General features: G+C 47.2%; 1 protein-coding gene across 1 annotated transcript in view; it reads right to left on the bottom strand.

Moving 5' to 3' along the window:
- Window positions 1-1,642: 1,642 nt before the first annotated feature.
- The window catches only part of MYLK4 (myosin light chain kinase family member 4), a 76,491-nt gene continuing 58,589 nt past the window's right edge, over window positions 1,643-19,544 (bottom strand). Inside the window, exons 4-12 of the mRNA XM_087820035.1 lie at window positions 16,063-16,168; window positions 13,451-13,544; window positions 13,269-13,378; window positions 11,879-12,020; window positions 9,229-9,299; window positions 8,316-8,444; window positions 7,556-7,708; window positions 4,896-4,974; window positions 1,643-1,741 (exon numbers count right to left, since the gene is read on the bottom strand). Of these exons, the coding sequence (XP_087676161.1) occupies window positions 1,694-1,741; window positions 4,896-4,974; window positions 7,556-7,708; window positions 8,316-8,444; window positions 9,229-9,299; window positions 11,879-12,020; window positions 13,269-13,378; window positions 13,451-13,544; window positions 16,063-16,168 (932 nt within the window). The 3' untranslated portion in view covers window positions 1,643-1,693. The remainder of the gene's footprint in view (window positions 1,742-4,895; window positions 4,975-7,555; window positions 7,709-8,315; window positions 8,445-9,228; window positions 9,300-11,878; window positions 12,021-13,268; window positions 13,379-13,450; window positions 13,545-16,062; window positions 16,169-19,544) is intronic.

Below are 19,544 nucleotides of genomic sequence, written 5' to 3' on the forward strand. Positions count from 1 at the left end.
CTCTTCCACAGCGTTGGCGTCAACACGTTAACTCGGTGTGGAAGGACCTTACGCCTCCCACCTGCCCCAGCCCGCCCAGGGACAGCCTTCCTGGCAGTGCAGCCCCCGGCACCCAGTGAATCCCTTCCCACCAGGCCTCAGAAATGACTCCTGGGTTTGTGCGGGAAGGTGTTTTGTGCCAAACTCTCGGGGCCTGCGGTAGCTGGGGACAAAAGGACTCCTGGGGAAGGGGGAAGAGACAGAGGAGCAACAGAGGCTACTGCCTGCCCATGGCCTGGGCTCCCAGGGCTCCCAGCAGAGGCAAAGGCCCCGGTGCCCCGGTGAGCACTGCCACCCGGCCTGGGAGCGGGGGAGCCCCTTCTTTATGCACGTGTGGCAACATACTTCCTAAAAAGTCAAGGTCCTTGCTCAAAGGGCAAGCCTTCCTGTGACTGTTCATAGATTTCCAGATAAGTAATAGGCTCCTAAGTAAGTGACCCTTACACCAAAGGCCAAGTGCGTTTCTAATGCTGGTTTGTGACTTTTATTATGACACTGATTTATTTCTACCTGTTCTTACTCTATAGAAGATTCAAGGAAGCTTACAAGAATATACACAGTCCAACAGACAAACAGAAACCTCAAGACCAGAATAAATACAAATCAGAGGAGCTGGGCAGACCCTGGCAGCCTGGGAGTGAGGCTGACCTGAGCCACCAAGTCCCCAGCCCCAGGCCACACCGGAGCCAGTGCCCAGCCGGACTGCCAAGCATTTGTGGCCTCCTGTGCACTCCGGTGATTTGTTAATTGCTGTAACTCCCAAGGACGGCCAGGTTTGATACAGAATAAAAGACCGAGACCAGAGGGCAGCAACAACGCAGGTTCACAAATTTTAGGTCCTACATAGTTGTTAAAATTGAGTGACAACAGGGCCATGGGCTTACTGCCTAAGATTAGGGAGCTGACTTGCTGGAGAGCAAATGGCCCCCCAACAAGGACATAATGTTGGCTTTCTAAGAGTCCTCTGTAATAAGTACACTTTCTAGGCTTCTCCTTTCGCGCATAAATGGGGCTAGCTTACTGATATAATGGAGCATATTCACATGTAAAACTCCCTCTAAAGAATTCTAACAGAATTCTAAGCAGGGTAGAGTCCTCAGGGCCCACAATTGGATGAAGACCAGGGGGCAGCTCAGAAGAGAGAGAAGGTGTGAGTTTTAGATTCGGAGACATTGAGAGGGCTGCATTCCACCACTGACGGGCAGTGTGGCTTTGGGGAGTGAGTTAGTCTTTGAGTATCTGAGGCTTGGTCTACCTGCCCATGCAGAACAGACATTACTTCCCCCGACCTGGCACAACTGTGATAAAGACTGCCAGAGGAGTTTCTGTTCAGCTACTGGCACCTATTGAGCATCTACTATGTGCCAGGCCCAGCCTCAGGGCTTTGCTTGGATTATTTCATTGGAGCCACTCAAAAGCCTAGGAAGTAATACTGTCCCCAACCCACAAGCCAGGAAATCGAGGTTTCTGGGCTAGAAAATGGCAGAGCCGGGGTGCAAACGCTGCAGTGTGATTGCGCCCCCTCCCCACCTCAGCCAGAACACCGCCCTGCTCCCCACACAGTGCAACAAACAGCCGCTTTCTCTTAGGTTTGCACGCACACCTCCTCAGGAGAGGACCTGAGACCAACCTTGCAAGGGCTCCCTTCTGGAGACTATTGGGCCACAACGTCCTGAGCATCCGAGCAGTAGTTCTTCTTTTTCTAGGAAAACCAGAGGACATTTGGGGAAGGGTCAGAGTTTTTTCCTCAGTCCTTGACTTATGAAACACTACAGTTGATAACTTGTTACTGAGTAGAACATTCCCTTCAAGCTCTCGAAGCCCAGTTGCTAAGGAGCCCTGACAGATATGGTGAGTCCAGCTCAGACATGCCCCACTCTCCTCTGGAGCCCCTGCCATCACTATCCTCCCCTCAGTTAGGGGCAAAGCTTAGCACCTGGTGACACCTGCATTTTGCACGTGTGTGTGTGTGTGTGTGTTGTCAAAACTCCCTTGACATGTTCACTTATTCAGAGCACAGAGTCAAGATGAAGCTGGGGCAGCGGTGACTACAAAGGCCTGTCAGACACAGAAACTGCTTCTTCCAGAAGTTTTCAAATCCAGCGGACAAGAGTTAGGTGCTGCATGGGAGGCTCAGGAAGGCAGAGAAAGCACCTCCATTTGGGGGACTGAGAAGACCCATCTTAACAGAGGTGGCATTTAAAATAGGCCTTAGATGGTCACCATGACTGGGGCGGATCTGGAGGGAGGAGTGGAAGCAAGGCTGGATGCGGGGTCAGGACACACTGCCAGGCGGGACTGCTGGCCGAGCCTGCCGTGGACCACGGTGCACACTTGAAAACTGTTTGATCAGGGGTGATATGATCGGAGTGGTAACTGAAGAAATTATGATTGTGAGTTAGAGAAAAGAGCCAGTGGAGGTTGAATATCAGTGCATGGGTTGTTTTACTAGTTCAGTGAATCTGAAGAAGGGCAGGAGCTAAGGGAGTGGTGCTGGGACTGGAAATGGAAGGTAGAGGCTTATTAGCTCTGGGAGAAAAGAAGCCAGGTCATATTTTCCTTCCATTGGCCCCAAAGCGTTTATTGTCTGTGGTAGGTGCTGGCCGGGTTCTAATAGATTTGTGGTTTGGGATGCTCTGTTCCTCTCCGAGAGCTGAGTCAGATGGAGGATGGGTTATGTACGGATGGTTGGGGTCTCAAGAGAAGCTGAGAACCACATATACCATCCTGAGCTTAATACAGAAGCAAAGAAAAAAAATCCTTTTAAATTTAGTGACTGCATAGAGGCACGCTGAGTGGGTAAAAAGAAAGTGCTCTTAAGCTTAACAATTAAAATAGATAAATAATAGTTTATAAAACTGTATGGTACACAACTCATTCTGGAAACATCCTCGGGCCCGTCACCCAGCAGCGCTTTAGCCAGCAGGACAGCGGGGCAGGGACACTGCCCAGACCCCCGAGCCTGCCTCCTGCGCCCCGACCCTGGCTCGGCATTGCCTCGTGGGATCCTGCACGAGTACTTACGCCCTCTCCTCGGTTTCCTCAGCTGTTACCCTGTGAGGATCGTAACCACGCCTGATGCAGAGGACAGGTGCGAGGGTGAAGTGAGGTAAATGTGTACAGCAGTTAGAACAGCGCCTGGAACGGTGCTGATGGTTATAATTTTTATGATAACCAACTAGATTTATGCAATGGAATATTTTTTAAATTCTTACCATTCTTGAAATATCTATCTACCTTAGGTCCCAGCAGTTCGATAGAATAGCAAAAAGGTGATTTTTGTTGTTGTTATTACATGGTTTTAAAAATATTTTTGAACACTTTCTAAACAGTATACTGTCATTAATTATCTGCTGTGGTTTCCATACTGTCCTACCACCTCAAAGTGTATTTAGACACCAATAAGCTTCAGTAAAAATACATTGGTGGAAAATTGGCCCAAAATAAGTCATTGACCCTAATAAGCAGTTTATGTAGGCTGGGTAAGGTACCGACTAGGTAATAAGTCTATTTTTACTTGACATCAGTACCAATTATCAAGGAAAGGTATATTCAGACACAAATAAAATTGAGTACTGATGCTGAATTTAGAAGCAAAGTTAATTTCAATAAAAACTGAACGTGGAAAAAATGAGAACCTGAAGCATAGTCATTCCAAGGTTTGCTGGTCAGTGGAAAAGCTCCATTCCACCACCCCAGGGAGTGGGGAGGGCGAGGAGCCGAGATGGGGGAGAGAGTGTCTCAGACGCACCCCGGGCGGAGGCACCGGGACAGCTCGCCTCTGGCCTACACTCCGTGAGCCCGAAGGCACAGACTGCTGATTGCTCTGAATGCATCCTGCCCAGTTGAACATCCTAAATGTTTAGTAGAGTTACATAAATGCTACACATCTGTTTCTGTCATTTGTATAATCCATAGTGATTTGGATGGAGATAGTCTAGAGAAGGCTATTGTGGTCATTCAGGTGAGGGATGACCCAGACCAGCATAACCATGGGGATGGAGGGGATAGACGGATTCCAGAAACAATTAGGGAAAATAGAGTGCAGAACTTGGAGATGAATTAAACATGAGATGAGGGGGTTGAGGGAGAGAGTAAAAAAAAATGCCCATGGTCTGGTTTAGGCACTGAGTGGGGTGTTTTGGGAGGATGGTTGAGGACCACGGGAGGTGGGGGAGGCAAGCTCAGTTTAGGAGAAGATCCAAGTGGAATGTCCAGTACACAGTGGATATGTGCACCTGAAGTTTAGGGAAGAAATCTATGCCAAGGGACAGGTGGGCGGGGGGGGGAATCAGAATATAAGTGGTAATTAAGGCAATGAGAGTAGATGGGGAATTTACTATAAGAAGTTATTGCAGGTGTGGGCTCCACTATTCTCAACAAATACTTCAGTCATCTTCATCTAGTCTCCAGTGGGAGTGTCCTGCCCACGTACTTATATTAATATCTGCACCAAACTGAGTATTATAGTTTTTGGTGCCCAGAGCAGACTAGACCAGGTAAGCATAGAAGCTAGAATTCTGAGTTCTGTTTTAAGGAGGAATAACATACATTAGCATATCATCTCCCAAACTTTATATGTTTATATAATCTAGGCTATATGTGTGTTTAAGTAGGGATGCATAGTATAGTTTATAATAGGTACAACGATTTAACAATAAACATAACAATTAACATGTATTTTAACAACACAAACTACTCAATAAAAGCATTTTAAGCAATTTAACACTAGCACAATATTTGAAGGTTGAGAGAAAAGGAATTAGAAAGCACCTGGCTTAAAGCTGAGGTACCTCCAGCATCTGGTCATCAGAGGCCGAGGCCGACCAGGAGAGGAAACAAAGAGCCTTGGTTACCTGTGCTCTGAGTCTGGAGCGGAGCTTGTGGTCTGACAGCCAAGGGTGCTTGAGAGCTTCACTTGCACTTATTCGCCAGCTGAAGGGGATTCAGAGGTTAGAGGGAACACACCCGACGGGCCTGCACCTGCCCTTTGCCCGGGCTCTGCCACTGTCTTGGGAGACCAGGCACCCAGTGCTAATTCGCATCCACTCTGACTGCTGGGGAATTGTCAGCATTGTGTAGGTTACCATCTAATTCAACCAGGGTAACAACAAGGGCAAGACAGAGCAGAGCAAAAATCCAAAATTCTTGAACGTCTACTTTCAAATATAAGTAGTCAATCTTGGTGTAATGACTAAGCTTCATAAACTGAACTCTCAGTCAGCTGAAGAATTAAACATATGTTTGTTATTGTAAGAACAAAATGCAACAGTGATTTCTGATGCTTGCAAAAGCAATGTATGTGTTAAATTGTTGAATAATATGTATTACTAACTTTTTATTTAAGAAGTTTTAAGGAGTCAAGTAAATAGGTGGAAAATTAATATAAATACTGAGAAAGAGTATTTTATATTCTATAATACCAATATTTGATGTCGGTCTTAGTTTCATCAAGTACTGACTTGAGTACTTAGCCAGTTGTCATTGCGCCCACACGCACACTCGCTGCCCCTTAGGGGCTGGTGAAGCCTGCGGACGAAGGGAGCAGCACCAGGCCGGAAAGTGCAGCAGGCCAGCCGACTCTCCCCAGGGCCCCGGCTGCCTCACTTCGCTCAGCAGTAACACTGGTGACAGCAGCCACACCCCTCGGGATCCCCATGCGATCAAATCAGATAACATGTGAACCTGTACTACGGGCCCTCGAGTAACGTCATTATGTTCAATGTCCGTTTCCTTACAGTGTTGAGAAAAAAGTTGATTTCAGCCAGGGCCACTGTGGCGTGGCACTCTGTCCCCACATCTGCGAGGGTTTTCTCTGGACACCCCGGTTTCCTCCCACACCCCTGAGATGTGCACATGGGTGACTGGTATGTCTATTCTATCCCACCTGAGTGTGGGGGGGGTGACAGGCCCGCAATGGAAGGGGGTCCTGTCCAGGGTGGGTCCCGCCTGTGCCCTGAACCACTAGATGGGCTCCGGGCTCTAGACACTTTCGACACTGAACTGGAATAAGTGGGGTGGAAAATCATTACCTTGTTTTTATTAATCTTTCTTATGTATGCATAGCTCACCTTTATTTTTTGGTGTTTTGGGTCATCATTTAACAAGTTTGTTAATGCTCTTGTGACCAGAAATATGCCATAGGAACTTAACTCTTGTTTATGTCAATTAGCCCATGGTACAGTTGGTTTCATTATATGTCATTTCACTTAAAGTCAAGTTTCCAAGAACCTATGGATGACATTACGAGAGGACTTACTGTGTCTCTCAATAGGTTTCTCAGTAAATGTGACCAAAGATTTGATAGAGCTGATGTACTTCCCTGTTCACGGCTTAGCGTGCAGTGTTATAAACAATAACAGCAACACCAGCTTTCCATAAGTGTGCCTCCCATCAAAGATAAAGTCCATGTCTGCTCCTTACTCTCCTCTCAGACCCAGCCCCCAGCCCGGTAAGTCCCCCGCGTCCTTCTTGGACTCTGCTCTGGCCCCTGTCAATATGCTCTGCCTCTGCATTACTCACATTGTTTTACATCTTTTTAAAAATACCTCTCTCTTCTATTAGATCATGAGTCACCTAAGGGCTGGGACTGGGTTTCACACGCCTGTCAACACCCACAGCACATTCTCTGGCAGATTGTAGGCCAGGAGAAGCACCTCCTGTGTGTCAGGCTCCGCGCCAGACCCGGACTCTTCCCATGGTGTGTGTCACCAGCCCCTCCATACCCCCTCCTGTGTATTGCTTCACAGTCATGCTCATTAATGACTCAAAAGCCAAAAAGATAATAAAACAACACAAGTATTGTTAGCCCTGCAAATCTTAAAAACTACCTACTGTACTAGAAGGCAAGCCCACTCTCTCCGCTGGCTGGGCTTTAGGTGAAGGTTGTGTCAGCAGGGCGGAGTAGAGAAGGCCCCTGAATGTGTAACAGTGAAGCATGGCCTCGGGGAAGGTAGGCTTATGTTTGGTTATAGCTCTACCACTTACTAGCTGTATGACCTTGGGCAAACTCCTGAGAGTTCATCCATAAAATGCCACGATCTTTCCACCTCAGGGAACTAGGTGGGAGTTGAAAGAGATAATGTCTGTAAAGCGCCTGGAACCGTCTGGCCCGTTGCAGGTCCTCAACTGAGTGATAATTAAATGCTCAGCTACACAGAGTTGTATCCATGCTTCACATATGTGAAAGGCGTCCTGGAAAAGCTCATCCCAAACCCTTCATTTTGAGGGTGAGTCGGCTGAGGCCCAGCAAGAGCCCTTAATTGCTAGATCCTTTTGCAAAAGGCAAAGGAGGGTCATGTGTGCAGCTCCGCTCGAGCCTCGCCACCAAGGCAGTCCCACATGTCAGCAAACTGGGCCAGGAGCATCGAGCGCTTCCTACCGATACCTCGGGGCCGGCATCAGAGACTTCGCGAAGGGGACTCAGCGGTCCTCTGCCATGAGCCGACAGCCCTGGCGGCACACTGCTCCTCTATCACCCCAACTTCCTCCGGAGCCCAGAAAGAGCTGGGGTTACCTCTTCTCCTTAATGAGAAGCTTGGAGATGAACTCCTTGGCCTCCTCCGAGACGTTCTGAAATTCCTCCTCCTCTAAGTCCCACCTGCAGGCCAGGATGTTGCTCAGGGTCTCGGCGTCATTATCGCCCAGGAAGGGGGACAGACCACTAAGTCTGCAAGACATGGGGTGCGGGGTGAGTATCTTTTAAAACATCTTCAAACCCTTTACAGATATGTTGCTTTTTGTGTTTCTGTCATTTAAAGCTGAAAGAAAGCAAATAACCTAATATTTAAACATAATTTTATAATATATCTATTTTTTACCTCCCTCTTCCCCCTCCCGTCATAGCACTACAGCGACTAGGTGGCCGCTGCACCTGATGGCGTGTCTCACAGGCCAGCACAGGCCCCCTTACAGCATTCACGGCTGAGAAGGGCCGCCACACACGCCCGTGGCAAACCGGAGTGTGGCCTCTGGGGAGTAAGGCTGGCATTAGTCATTCAAGAGATGGGGACACAGGGCTGCTTTTTAAATTATTTTTAAGGCATTGGGTGGTATCCTAGGAGTTGAAGTGACCAGAGAAGAAGATATACAGGTACTTTTTCATAATTTACTCCTTTCACCCACAGTACTCAACAGAGCCTGGGAAGCGACCTACTATGGTGCCGTGTTATTTATTTTTAAAAGACCTAAATTAGAGCTTTTGTTCAAAATAGCAAAACCTCATAGAATATGCGTGACGATTGAGAATACAGGGCAGGGCCTGGAGATCTGCTCACAGCATGTAGGCGATGACCCCCACACTCCACATGTCCGTGGGAAAGGAAACGAAGTCATAGTTCACAACTTCGGGGGCGAGAAATTCTGGGGTTCCAAAGTTCACCTTCAACTTCTCCCTGGGTTTGTATCTGAAATTTAGAAGACACACAGAGAGATGGAGAGCATCCATCAAAAACCATGGAAATTGAAAAGATGCAGTCTATAGACAAAATAACTTCAGCCATCTGGGAAATTTAGAATAAATAAGCTTTAAAGGAAATCGCACATTGTCAAAAATTTGTGAAGATGTTCTAAGAGTCTTAAGTCATAAAATACAGTAAAACCTTCATAATCTGAAGTGGTTATGAGAAAAGCCACTCAGAACAATTAGATCACCTGAATTATAGAATCTGACCAAATAAAAACCTATATGATCCTTGACATGTAGATGGACTGAGTAAGCCCTTAGTAATGAATAAATTAAATGTGATAATTTACAACATCTGTTCTATGTTCATCACTTATGTACTGAGGTCCCTGTAAGCTCTTTGTTCCCTTAAAAACCTTAGATGTGCCAGACCCTTTGCAATCTTGTTTACACTATTGATTTGTTAAAAGTAAATCTGTTTACAAATGGAACAAATGTGAAAGACTAAGACAAACTCTTAAAGTTTCTAAATTCATGTTTTCAAATTTAACAACTTCACTATATTAGGTTTTAACTTTTTATCTTTTTCTTGCATGCACTGTAGAAATTTCTAAACATTCAAACCCCCAAGTCAGCAAGGTAGAGCTGAAACATAATTTTTGTTATGTTAAATCTAAGTGAGGGTTTGAAACCAAGGGGTATATCTATCAGATTTATCTTTGCAAAGAAAAAGCACCCGTCATGCTCCCAACTCCATTCATACACCTATGTTCAAGTAGACGTACCTTCTGGCCAATCCAAAATCAATAATCTTTATTTGTTTAGCATCCCGATTCACACACAGGATATTCTCAGGCTGCCAGGAGAAAGAGACACATTAGCAATGAAAACAACCATCATTCACTCAAATTGTCCTTGAACCACAACTAAAAATACAACGATGCTCAGGAAAAACATAGCAGGCCTTTCACTCTGGGGCTGGCCTGTCTGCGTGGGTATTTTCCCCTTTAATTATGTGGTAGACGAGGTTTTGGGTGCCATGCCAAATGTGCATTACCCGCGCCCCGCCCCGCGCCTGCCGTGGCCGTGCTGTGTGAGCGCGGCCGGCCTCCCCGAGGGAAGAACAGGGGGCTGCTTCAGTGCTTCCAGATGCACTGTGGGGGCGTCTCAGCTTGACATCTGCCCCTAAAATTATGAAGTATGAATTTCCCCTTCTTGGAGGACTGTTTTACCCACGGATTTATGAGTTCTAAGAGAAATGGCCTGATTCATTTAAACAGCCACCCGAATGTGCACTAGAATGTGCTTGGTCTACAGAAAAGCCGTGTGTCGAAGGAAGGCTCCCCCCATTTCATTCTTCATTCTCTGCAGTTCCAAAGTTGCGCGGAGTTTGGTCTCAGTGCCTAAAACCCTTGACGAAGTATCCCCTTGGAGCTTGATTCTGGTAAGACTTTGCCCTGCCGACCTGACAGTCTTGGGGTGAAGGGGGAGAAACAGGTAGTTGCACTGAAACCGAGTGTCTACAGAATGTCTTACACGTGCCTGCGTTTGTTAGGGCAGAAAAACCAAGATCAGGGAAATACAAGAGATTTGATTTAAAGCTCAGATTATCCATAAATGAGAACATTTTCAACAACTTTTCTGAGATTCTCAAACTCTAATCCATCTCGAATCTTCCCTGATTGCTGGGGGCATGTCCTGTCCCTTAGGTGGGACCCTGGAAGCCCCCGCCCAGCCTGTCCAGGTAGAGAGGGGGTTCAGACGAGATCAGATCCTCAGAAACACTTCATGAAATAGCATAGTCCATTGGGTTAGGTAGAACGGCTTTGGAAGCTCTTTTCTAAAAGATCTCTAAAACAGATGTCCACGAGTTAAAAACTATTTATAGAAAGGTGGGTGCCATCTAAGAACATTTGGTTTTATGCTTAAATAACTGGTCAATCATGTATAAAGCTGTCCAGTTGTCAAAGGCTGTGACAGAAAAAATTTGTTTGCAGAATGTGAAGCAGCAGCTTCAGGGCACTTCTGAAGTTATTTTTTTATAATTAGGGAATTAAAGCATATTTATTGGATAAGATTTGTAAAACAGGGAAATATAAAGGACAGTGTTTTAAAGTCACCGCTAATCTCCTTTACATATGAGGGGCACTCGTAAGATTTTGGGCAGTTTTCCTTCCAAGGAGCTTTCTGAAGGGCTGAGTGGTCCTTAGAGGCCCATGTAGCCACCGCCTTTATCACTTCACCTACAGGCTGGAGCTGAAATTACCCACTGCAAGTCCTCAGTCAGCGTCATGAAGCCACACAGGGAGCTGTCTGGCTTACGACAGGTCAGGTCCTAGCGCCAGCTGCCAATCAAATCCCTTTAGGGATATCTGCAGAATACGAGCACTCAATGAAATGCTCCATGAAAACGTGCATTATCAACTCAGTTCACAGCCAGAGCTTTGCTCATGATTTTTAACCTCTGACTTTGCTGTTTTATGTACCACTTACTCCTGCCCTGTGGACTCGAGAGGCAGAGTCCATAAATCAAGACAGCGAGGGAAAACAAGTTAGAGAGAGGCCCATGGGAATCTATTCAAGGAAGTTAAGTGTATTTAGCTCTGCAACCCCTGATGATTTACCATAGATGGCATGTTACATAGAATCCTTCGTCTCACTGCCATGCTGGGAAAACAGGCCAACGGGAAGATGGCTGAGCCACGCGGGAGATCCGCTTCATGGTGCCCAGCCCAGTGTCAGAGCTGGTCGTTCCCTGGCCCTGGCTCTTTCATTGGTTGCAACCAGGTACAGTTCACTTCTAGGGACTTCATGAGAGAGAAACCAATTCCCGCTGCTCACAGAAGCTTTCCACCATCTCCAGCGTGGTGTCCAACCCGCCGCCCTCCTCGGCTCCTTAGCATTTCATCACTACTCCTCTGGCTGCCCTGGGTCCCATTCTGCCATTGGTTTCTCCTCAGTGCTCTAGCGTGCCCGTCGAAAAACAAATCCCTCAAGTCCAGAGCTTCCTGAATGAGTTTAAGGAGAATGCTGGGGACTCTTGGAGAGCTGGAAAGTTTAGCTACTACTAGGGTATGTTGACCTAGGAAAATTCTCCCACGTACTTAACACATAATGACAGGGGCACAATAAGGGGACGTGTTGGTGATGGCGGTGGTGGTTTCCACTCTAAACTTTTAGGGAAACGATCTCCCATGTGGGTTCCTTTGGCACAGGCAAGTTCCAAGAATCTAAAGAGTAGCCTCTAAAGAGGGAGAGTGCAAATATTAGTGGGTGACAGAAGTTGGGAATGGGGACATGAGGTTAAGAATCTGGATTGTTATTAATTCCTGAATATGACCTAGTGACAGAGTCAGTGTCCTGAGCTGGTGTAGAGTATCTGATAGGGCCTCTGATCCACATGCAGGGAAAGGTCAGGAGCAAAACAAGCTCTACCTTCAGGTCCAGATGGAGAATGTACATCTGGTGCATGTGCCGTATTCCCTCACATATCTGCTCGATGAACAGGATGGTGTCCAGCTCAGTCAGATTGTAGTTGTCGTCAATGATCCGGTCAAACAGCTCGCCTCCCTCCACGCTGCAGAGGGGAGAGGAGTGAAGTCCCGAGTCAAGGTTCCTTCATGAACATGTTTTCCTTGCAGCAGCTCGGTGTTCAAGCTCCTCTAACTCTCCCTACAGAGGCACGCACCCCGTTCCTTCTCTGCCTTCTTCGCCGTCTCCGAGGACTCAGCTTAAAGGCCCTTGTCTTACCCACCGCCCATCTCACAGCCTCAAACTCCCTCTCATCCAGTGGCCACAGCTCTGGAGTGAGTCACGTCTGCCATTTCCTAACATACACAGGAGATAAAGAGGACCCCGCCCTGGCCAGTGTTTCTCCGTGGTTAGAGCACCAGCCCGGGCACCAAAGGGTGGCGGGTTCAATTCCTGGTCAAGGGCACATTCCTGGGTTGCAGGTTCAATCCCCTGCCCTGATGGGGTGCGAGTGGGAGGCAACCAATCGATGTGTCTCTCTCACACCGATGTTTCTCTCCCTCCCCCCTCCCTCCCTCCCTCCCTCCCTCCCTCCCTCCCTCTCTCCCTCCTTCCCTCCCTCCCACCTCCCTCCCTCCCTCCTATTCTCTGTGAAAATCAATAGGAAAAATACCCTTGGATGAAGATTACCAGCAGGAAGCAGGAGCAGGAGGAAATAAGGAGGGCTCTAAGAAAGTTCCAAATACCAGCTGAGGGCCAGGCAGGGCCTCCTGGACTAATTTCAGTGAGAAAGAGCTTCTGTGTGGCTGATGCTAAATATTTAGTATTCAAAATTCGCCATTGAACAATGATAAAGAAAATCCAAAATGAGGAAATAATGAACTGAATCACAATACTGATTCAGTGTCAGTTAGAAGTACTCACTTTCCAACGAAACGCTAAGTTTTTAGAAAGCGAATTTTAAATGGAAGTTTCTTAACCCCAGTGAGTAAGAGTTTGACACGAACTCTGGATTAGTGATTAGGCTGAAAGTGAGATGTAGTCAAAAACCACTCCCCTCCAGGTCAGCCAGAACACCAAGGAAGCTGGATTTTGACAGTAGAGCTCACATATAAAGTTAGATCTATGTGGTCACCCTGCTTCTTATTAGTAAAATCACATACGGAGGCAGCTACTTCTAAGTAATGTCCTTTCTGAAACTGATGAATTATCTTATACTCGCAAGTCGGAAGCAGCGGTGCCCCAAGCGTGGACCTAGCAGCTTCTGAGGCCGGACAGAGCGGCCCCCATGGCCCCCTGGACACGTGCCCAGCTTCGCAGGGGAGCGGGAGGGGGAGCAGGAGCGAACACCTACTACTCCATGACCAGGACGATGTCATTCTTAGACTCGAAGGCGTCGTAGAGCTGAATGAGGTTCACGTGATCCAGCTGGTTCATGACGGCGATCTCGTTTCTCACGGAGTCCTGAGGAGAGGGACAGGCGCTCAGCGAGGTGAGGACACAGGCCGGGAGGCTCCGCGGCCGCGGGGCCCTTACCTTGTCCTTCGCGTCTCTGGTCTTGATGACCTTGGCCGCCAGCTTCAGACCTGTCGCTTTCTCCTCACACTTGTGAACCTGGCCGAAGCGCCCCCTGCCGAGGGAGAGACCAGGCAGCGTGAGGCTCTGTCCCCACCAGGACCTGGCTTCGGTCACTGCCAGGCAGGCCAGGCAGCGGCCCGGGCATTTCTTGTTTTGAGTCTGAATGAGCGCACCTGTTAGTGCATCTACTGCAGCCAACAAGCTCCTACAACAGTGTCAAGGGTGGTCTGGGGGCCACTGGATCAGAGCCTTCTGGGGGCAGGAATACATGTTCCCAGCTCTACCCCAGACCTACCAAGACAGGAGTCTGGGATGAGGCCCCGGAATCTGCATTTCACAGCATTCCTTGGGTAATTCATGTGCACCCTAAACTTTGAGAGCCTCTGTTATAGAAAAATTAGGGTCGTTCTGGATACATAATAATGTTACAAGCTAGGCTTTGTGAACAGTACAGGCTGTGAACATCAAATTATTTTTGGAAACTGCACATAAATAAATAAAAATTAATAATAATATTACATATAGACACATATAATCAAAAATACATATACATCCTTATTTCTGAGCTTTTCGACAGTTTAGCTTGGATATAAACGTATATTCACTTTGTAAGACAGCTCCTTACACAGGTAATCACACACAGCAATGCACCCTGGTGATCGATTTTCAAATCTGACTTGCTGGCTTTGATTCCTGATTTAGTAAAACTGACAGAGCCCCAGTGCCTGCTGGTGCGATGGTGGCTATCACAGCAGGGCCGCGGGGGGGCTTCCCTAACAGCACCGGAGCCTGAGGCTGCAGAGGTGAGGGCCTTGGCCACAACCCACAGAGGCAGGGTGACGACACCACCACGCCCCACTCAGCGAGGCCGCACACCCTGGGCAGAGCGGGCGTGTCCATTAACAGCCAAGCGAGGACTTGGATCCCAGCCGCTGTTCCAGCTGTTCTCCAGGGGCGCAGGAGTATGGCCACGGGAGCCTCACGTGGCTGCTGATTCGGAAAATGGTTTTTCTCTCTTGATTAGCAAAATCCCAGAGCTGCCTGGCTCCGCAGAGGTGCCTCATCTCTGACCTCAGGACTCCCTCAACTGTCACATGATTTATTCCGCAGGTGCCTTGAGTGGTGAGGCCACCTCCCAGAGTTCCTGCTGGCCCCCCACACTGATACACTCCGGCCACTGCATATGCTGAGCTGGGATTGTAAATACCCCACAGGCCACGGGCTGGGAGGTGAACCCCAGGAAATTCAAGGGCCTGCTGCAGGTACATCTCTGGGGATCCAGTGATTCCCTGCCCAAAGTGAGAAATAATCTGCTGCATCTGGAACGTCTAATCACTGACAGGGAGAGGTGGTGACTGCTGATCTCGGTGCACTTTAAGGCAACAATACACACTGGTCTGTGCTCCTCTAACTTATGTGCCCAGTGAGATGTGGCCGCCAGTTTTGAGTGGAGCCCACACAGGAGATGCCAGCAGCTGGTGCAGACCAAGAAGATCCAGTGAGCGTCTTAAGGAGCCATCGACAACCTTGACCAGAAACAGCACAGACCCTGGGGATTGTTTCAAAGCCTCTCTGCCAAATCACTGCCTGCCTTTAGAGAGCGGGTGCGGGCTTGCACTGAGGTCCCTGAGGGGCCAAGCAAGCTGCTGCAGGCAGGGGTGCTCCCGAGTCCCCGGCACCTACTCCTGTTTCGGAGCCCGTTCCCCCGAGCCAGCCTGTCTCAGGGGTGCTCTCCACGGCCAGCCTGCTGAGGAGGACGCAGTTGGGTGGCTGTGTCCGGCCCAGGACAAAGGAACATAGGGCAGGAGGAGGGAGAAGGGACTTGACAAATGCCAACCACGCCCCCAGCGGGCAATCGGTAAACACACGTTACAGCAGCTTGGATGTTTCCCAAGGTGGTGTTAATAAATGTTGTGTATATTTGTTCAAATTTCCTGTTTTCCTCTTCCCATTTTAAATAGATATACTCATGGTAGTAAACTTTAGAATTTAGGCTTTAAATTACAAGATATCAGAGGGGACTGTGACTGAAGTAGAAGAGGAAGGAGCACCCCCAGCAGTGAGCTCGGTCCCCACTCTTATTTCTTCAAGGAGACTGTGCACTGAGATGCCCTTCAAAGAAGTTCTTCAGTGAAGAAAGTAATTGGTTGAAATGGGTGATAGTAGTTAATACAATGACAACATAAATGGAAAACCAACAGCGATAAGGACTTAGCACGGGCTGCAAGGAGGGCACAGTGCTCACTCGTGTCCACAGTTTGTTTCTCTGTCTTCAAGCTTTGGGCAGCTTCTCAACCTACTGGTGCCTCACAGTGGGTCTCTTACCTTCGGACCATGCGACATGGGAAGGAAAGCAGATAATAAACGTGGAATTTAGTCACTGTCCCCACATCCACCTTCCTGGGACCAAGGGTGATTGTCAGAAATGGTTAAAATCTCTTAAAATGTTTGTTTCTGACCTTTCTGATTCTCAGGCAGAGACCGGCAAATATTTAGGCAACACTCAGGATCCGTCTCTTGGCAAGTTCTCTTTTTTTGTTGGAAGTGTGTTAAAATTGAGCATGACTTACCCGCCTAAAATTTCTGTTCTGCTCACAGTGTAAAGGCTGTTGACAGCTGTCTGCTTGGCTACTACGATCCGGTGGTGAAAGGGTGCCGGAGGGGCTGGGCCGTCGCCTAGGAGGTGAGAGGGGAGAAGGGCCATCTGTTAGGCAGTCAGGCTCTTTACAGCCCTGAGCACTGGGCCTCAGAGTGAAGTTGTGCTCATTTAATAATAAAATATAACAGGCCATCTGTTTTATTTCTAATGATCCAGGGAGTATAAATTTTCATTTCACATTATGACCTGTGATTCATGAAGGTGACACCTGACATCTTTGAAAAAGAATGTCAGGACCACTAACCTCTGGGTCATGCCATCTTCAGGGCAACTTTTAGAAATGTCAAAATAGCCCAGCCGGCATGGCTCAGCAGTTGAGCATCGACCTATGATCCAGGGGATCTCAGTTCAATTCCAGTCAGGGCACATGCCCGGGTTTCCGGCTCGATCCCCAGTCGGGGGAGTGCAGGAGGCAGCCAGTCAATGACTCTCTCATCACTGATGTTTCTCTCTCTCTCTCTCCCTCTCCTCTCTCTGAAATAATCAATAAAACATATTTTTAAAAAAAGAAAGAAAGGAATGTCAGAAGAGTTGAAAATCTCCAATGCTAATACAGTCCAAGGAGGTTAGACTTCCAAGCCTGAGGCCATTTAAGTTCAAACACAAGATATAAGTCGTTCCATTTTTAAGCATCCCAAATATAGTCTATTATTTTCATTAAAGCAGAGAGAGAGAGAAAGTGAAAAGTTTCTTCATGTCATTAAAATGTTTGAGATTATTACATATTACTTTCCAAAGCGTTTTAGCCTTTATTTTAAGATATACTTAAGGCACAAATATCGATTTTTTCTGGATGAAAAAAGCTGGCCAAGTATGTATTCCACAGCTCTCAAATTCCTCTGCTTTCCACTTTCTATCTTATGTGTTTAAACTCTAGTCCACCTCAGGATTGGTTCTGAAATACAAAATTATATTCTCTCAATATTCTTCTTTGTTTTCCATGTTACTGCTGTTAAAGTTTGCTTGCCAGGCACCTATTCATTTCCTCCTTTATTCATTAATTAGCATCTGCTCCACACACCTTCTTACATGCATACAAAACACACAGAGGAGGTGAATAGATAATGGGTTTGCTTTCAAATATGTACCTTTATTCAATATATAATTCTTGAACATTTACCTTGTGTTGAGCATTCTGCCAAGTGCTAATATTTTTTAAATTGAGATAGTATAAACCTCTGGGAATCTGCTTTGATGTGGACATTCACCTCTCACACCAATAATATGCAGAAAAATAAGGGCGTGATGGGGACATCCTCTTGCTGGCATTCATCTCTTCAGACCCAAACAAGTGCTCGAGCTAGAAACGGCATCTCACGGTGTCAGCGTGGCATGACGCCTCCTTCAGGATGTCAGGCGGAGTGAAACTTATTTGGAAATGCTTGCTGGAGAGGTTAAGAGCTTTAAAGGGCTGAAACAAAAGCCGTTTCGTACCCAGTGGAGTGGCCAGGTCTTGCTGCCTGGGGCCTTCGTTCCAGCGGACTCCAGGGGTTGGCCCTGCAAGCGGCCCTGGGCCTGCGCGGCTCCCCGCGCCCTCCCCGGGGCGCGCCCTCGGCTGCCCGGCCTGCGCCCTGCTCTTCTTGCCGCCCTCCTCGCCGGCGCGCTCCTCCGGCCCTCTCCGCTTGCCACAGCCCGCCTGCTCTGCCTGCTCCGCTTTCTGGAAAAGGGGCCCCAGGGCTGGCTTTCCCAGCACTCGCGAAGTGGAAATGACTCTCCCACTGCTGACGCACCTGGAAAATAAAACTCAGCTGTAGCTCTCCGAGCTTTGGAGAGAAAACTTTTAGGTGGTCAAGTTTCTTAGAACTGAAGCTTCCTCAAAGTGGTGTTTTGGTGAAGGGACACTGATGACAAGAGGTGGTGGGGTCAGTGTTTGGGAATGATGGAGCAGTGTGCTTCCCTGTCAGATCCAAGGGGCCGAAAGATGGGTGTCGGCAGCCAGCGTCCCAGAGGATCTCCCCAGTGGCTTCATTGGGACCCCAAGTTATTCCATTGACCCTTTACAAAAGCAGTCATTTCATTAATACCTAGCTAACTTGTCTTCATTTTTTCACTTCCTTCCTTTGTAAAAGAAATGACTGAATTATAATAATAGAAGTAATCTCCTCTGAATATTATCAGCAGGGAGAGTAAACCTTTCTGGTGAGAGAATTGACCTAGTTCCGTTTGCAGCAGCTCCAGGCCTCATGAAGCACATCTTTGCAGCCGTGAGCTTTCTTAGTAACATATGTGTTTATGTTTAATTCTTGGAAAATTAGACTTCTCCATCACTAGGTTTCAAATACAGTGTTTAAAAATGAAACAAGAATTATATCTTAAATCCCTAAAAAAAATACCCCCGAAGTTTGGATTCTGTGGCTCATCATAGCGTAGAATAATTAATTTTAATTGACTACATAATTAGCTGCATTATATGTGAAACTTCGCAGTTGAGGGAAAGTCACTTAATAATCAACTTCTTACTCAAGCCTCACAATATTTGGGAGAGAAATAGTCAACTTATCGTGTATAAAGGGGCAGGTAAACTTTTAGGAATTAGATTTAGCTTACATATAAGTCTGATCATTTTTCAATTCTTTATCTTAGGAAGGATGTGCTCTATATTGCTAAAAATAAGAAATTTTTCTTGATCTTTAAAAAATATTGATTGATGTGAGTGCTATTAATCATTACGATCTTTGTCTTTCTGATGGTAGGTGACTTAGGAAACAACACCGTGAATGAATATGTCACAGGCATGAAGAAAAAATAATGGCATGAAAACTTGGCCAAAAAGAATCTACACTGGTGAAAACTGGTTTCTAGGCCATTGCTTTAAAAACTCACTCAGTTATCCTTTGCTGTGGCCTTAAATTGTGGCGGCTCATAGATCCCCACAAAGCACCAGCTGTGGATGTGCAGTGTGCTTACCCCTGCCTTTCACGGGGCTGAGCACCATCCGCTTGGGCAGCATTCTGCTTTTTATTTGAACACGTGTCCATCACTGTTTCATTTGCAGCCGACGATCCCCCTTCTTCCTCAGGCTCCCTTTCTCTCGTGTGTTCCTTGGAATGAAGCCCATTTCCCTTGGTTCTGAGCACAGGACGTTCGTTTTCGCCCTCGGAGGCATGCTTGTCATCTCCAGCACTGCTCTTTCCTTGTCTGTGCAGTCTCTCCGAGCATAAAATGTCTCTTCTGTCTATATTTCCTCTTGGCTCTATGGATTTTCTTAGAGCAAAATCTTCTACCTCGCCTTGTGGTCTTTTTGTGTGAAATGCGGACAAACTTCTCTGAACTAGAGAGGCATTGGTCTTCTCTGCATTTTCCTTGTGGGGTTTATTAACTTTTTCTTTGTCAGAGGAAGGCTGGTTCTTCTGGGAAGATCTCTCTAAAAGCCACCACAGGACACAAATATTT

The sequence above is a fragment of the Miniopterus natalensis genome, chromosome 9 (genome assembly GCF_054644295.1).
Source record: "Miniopterus natalensis isolate mMinNat1 chromosome 9, mMinNat1.hap1, whole genome shotgun sequence".
Taxonomy (NCBI): Eukaryota; Metazoa; Chordata; class Mammalia; order Chiroptera; family Miniopteridae; genus Miniopterus; species Miniopterus natalensis.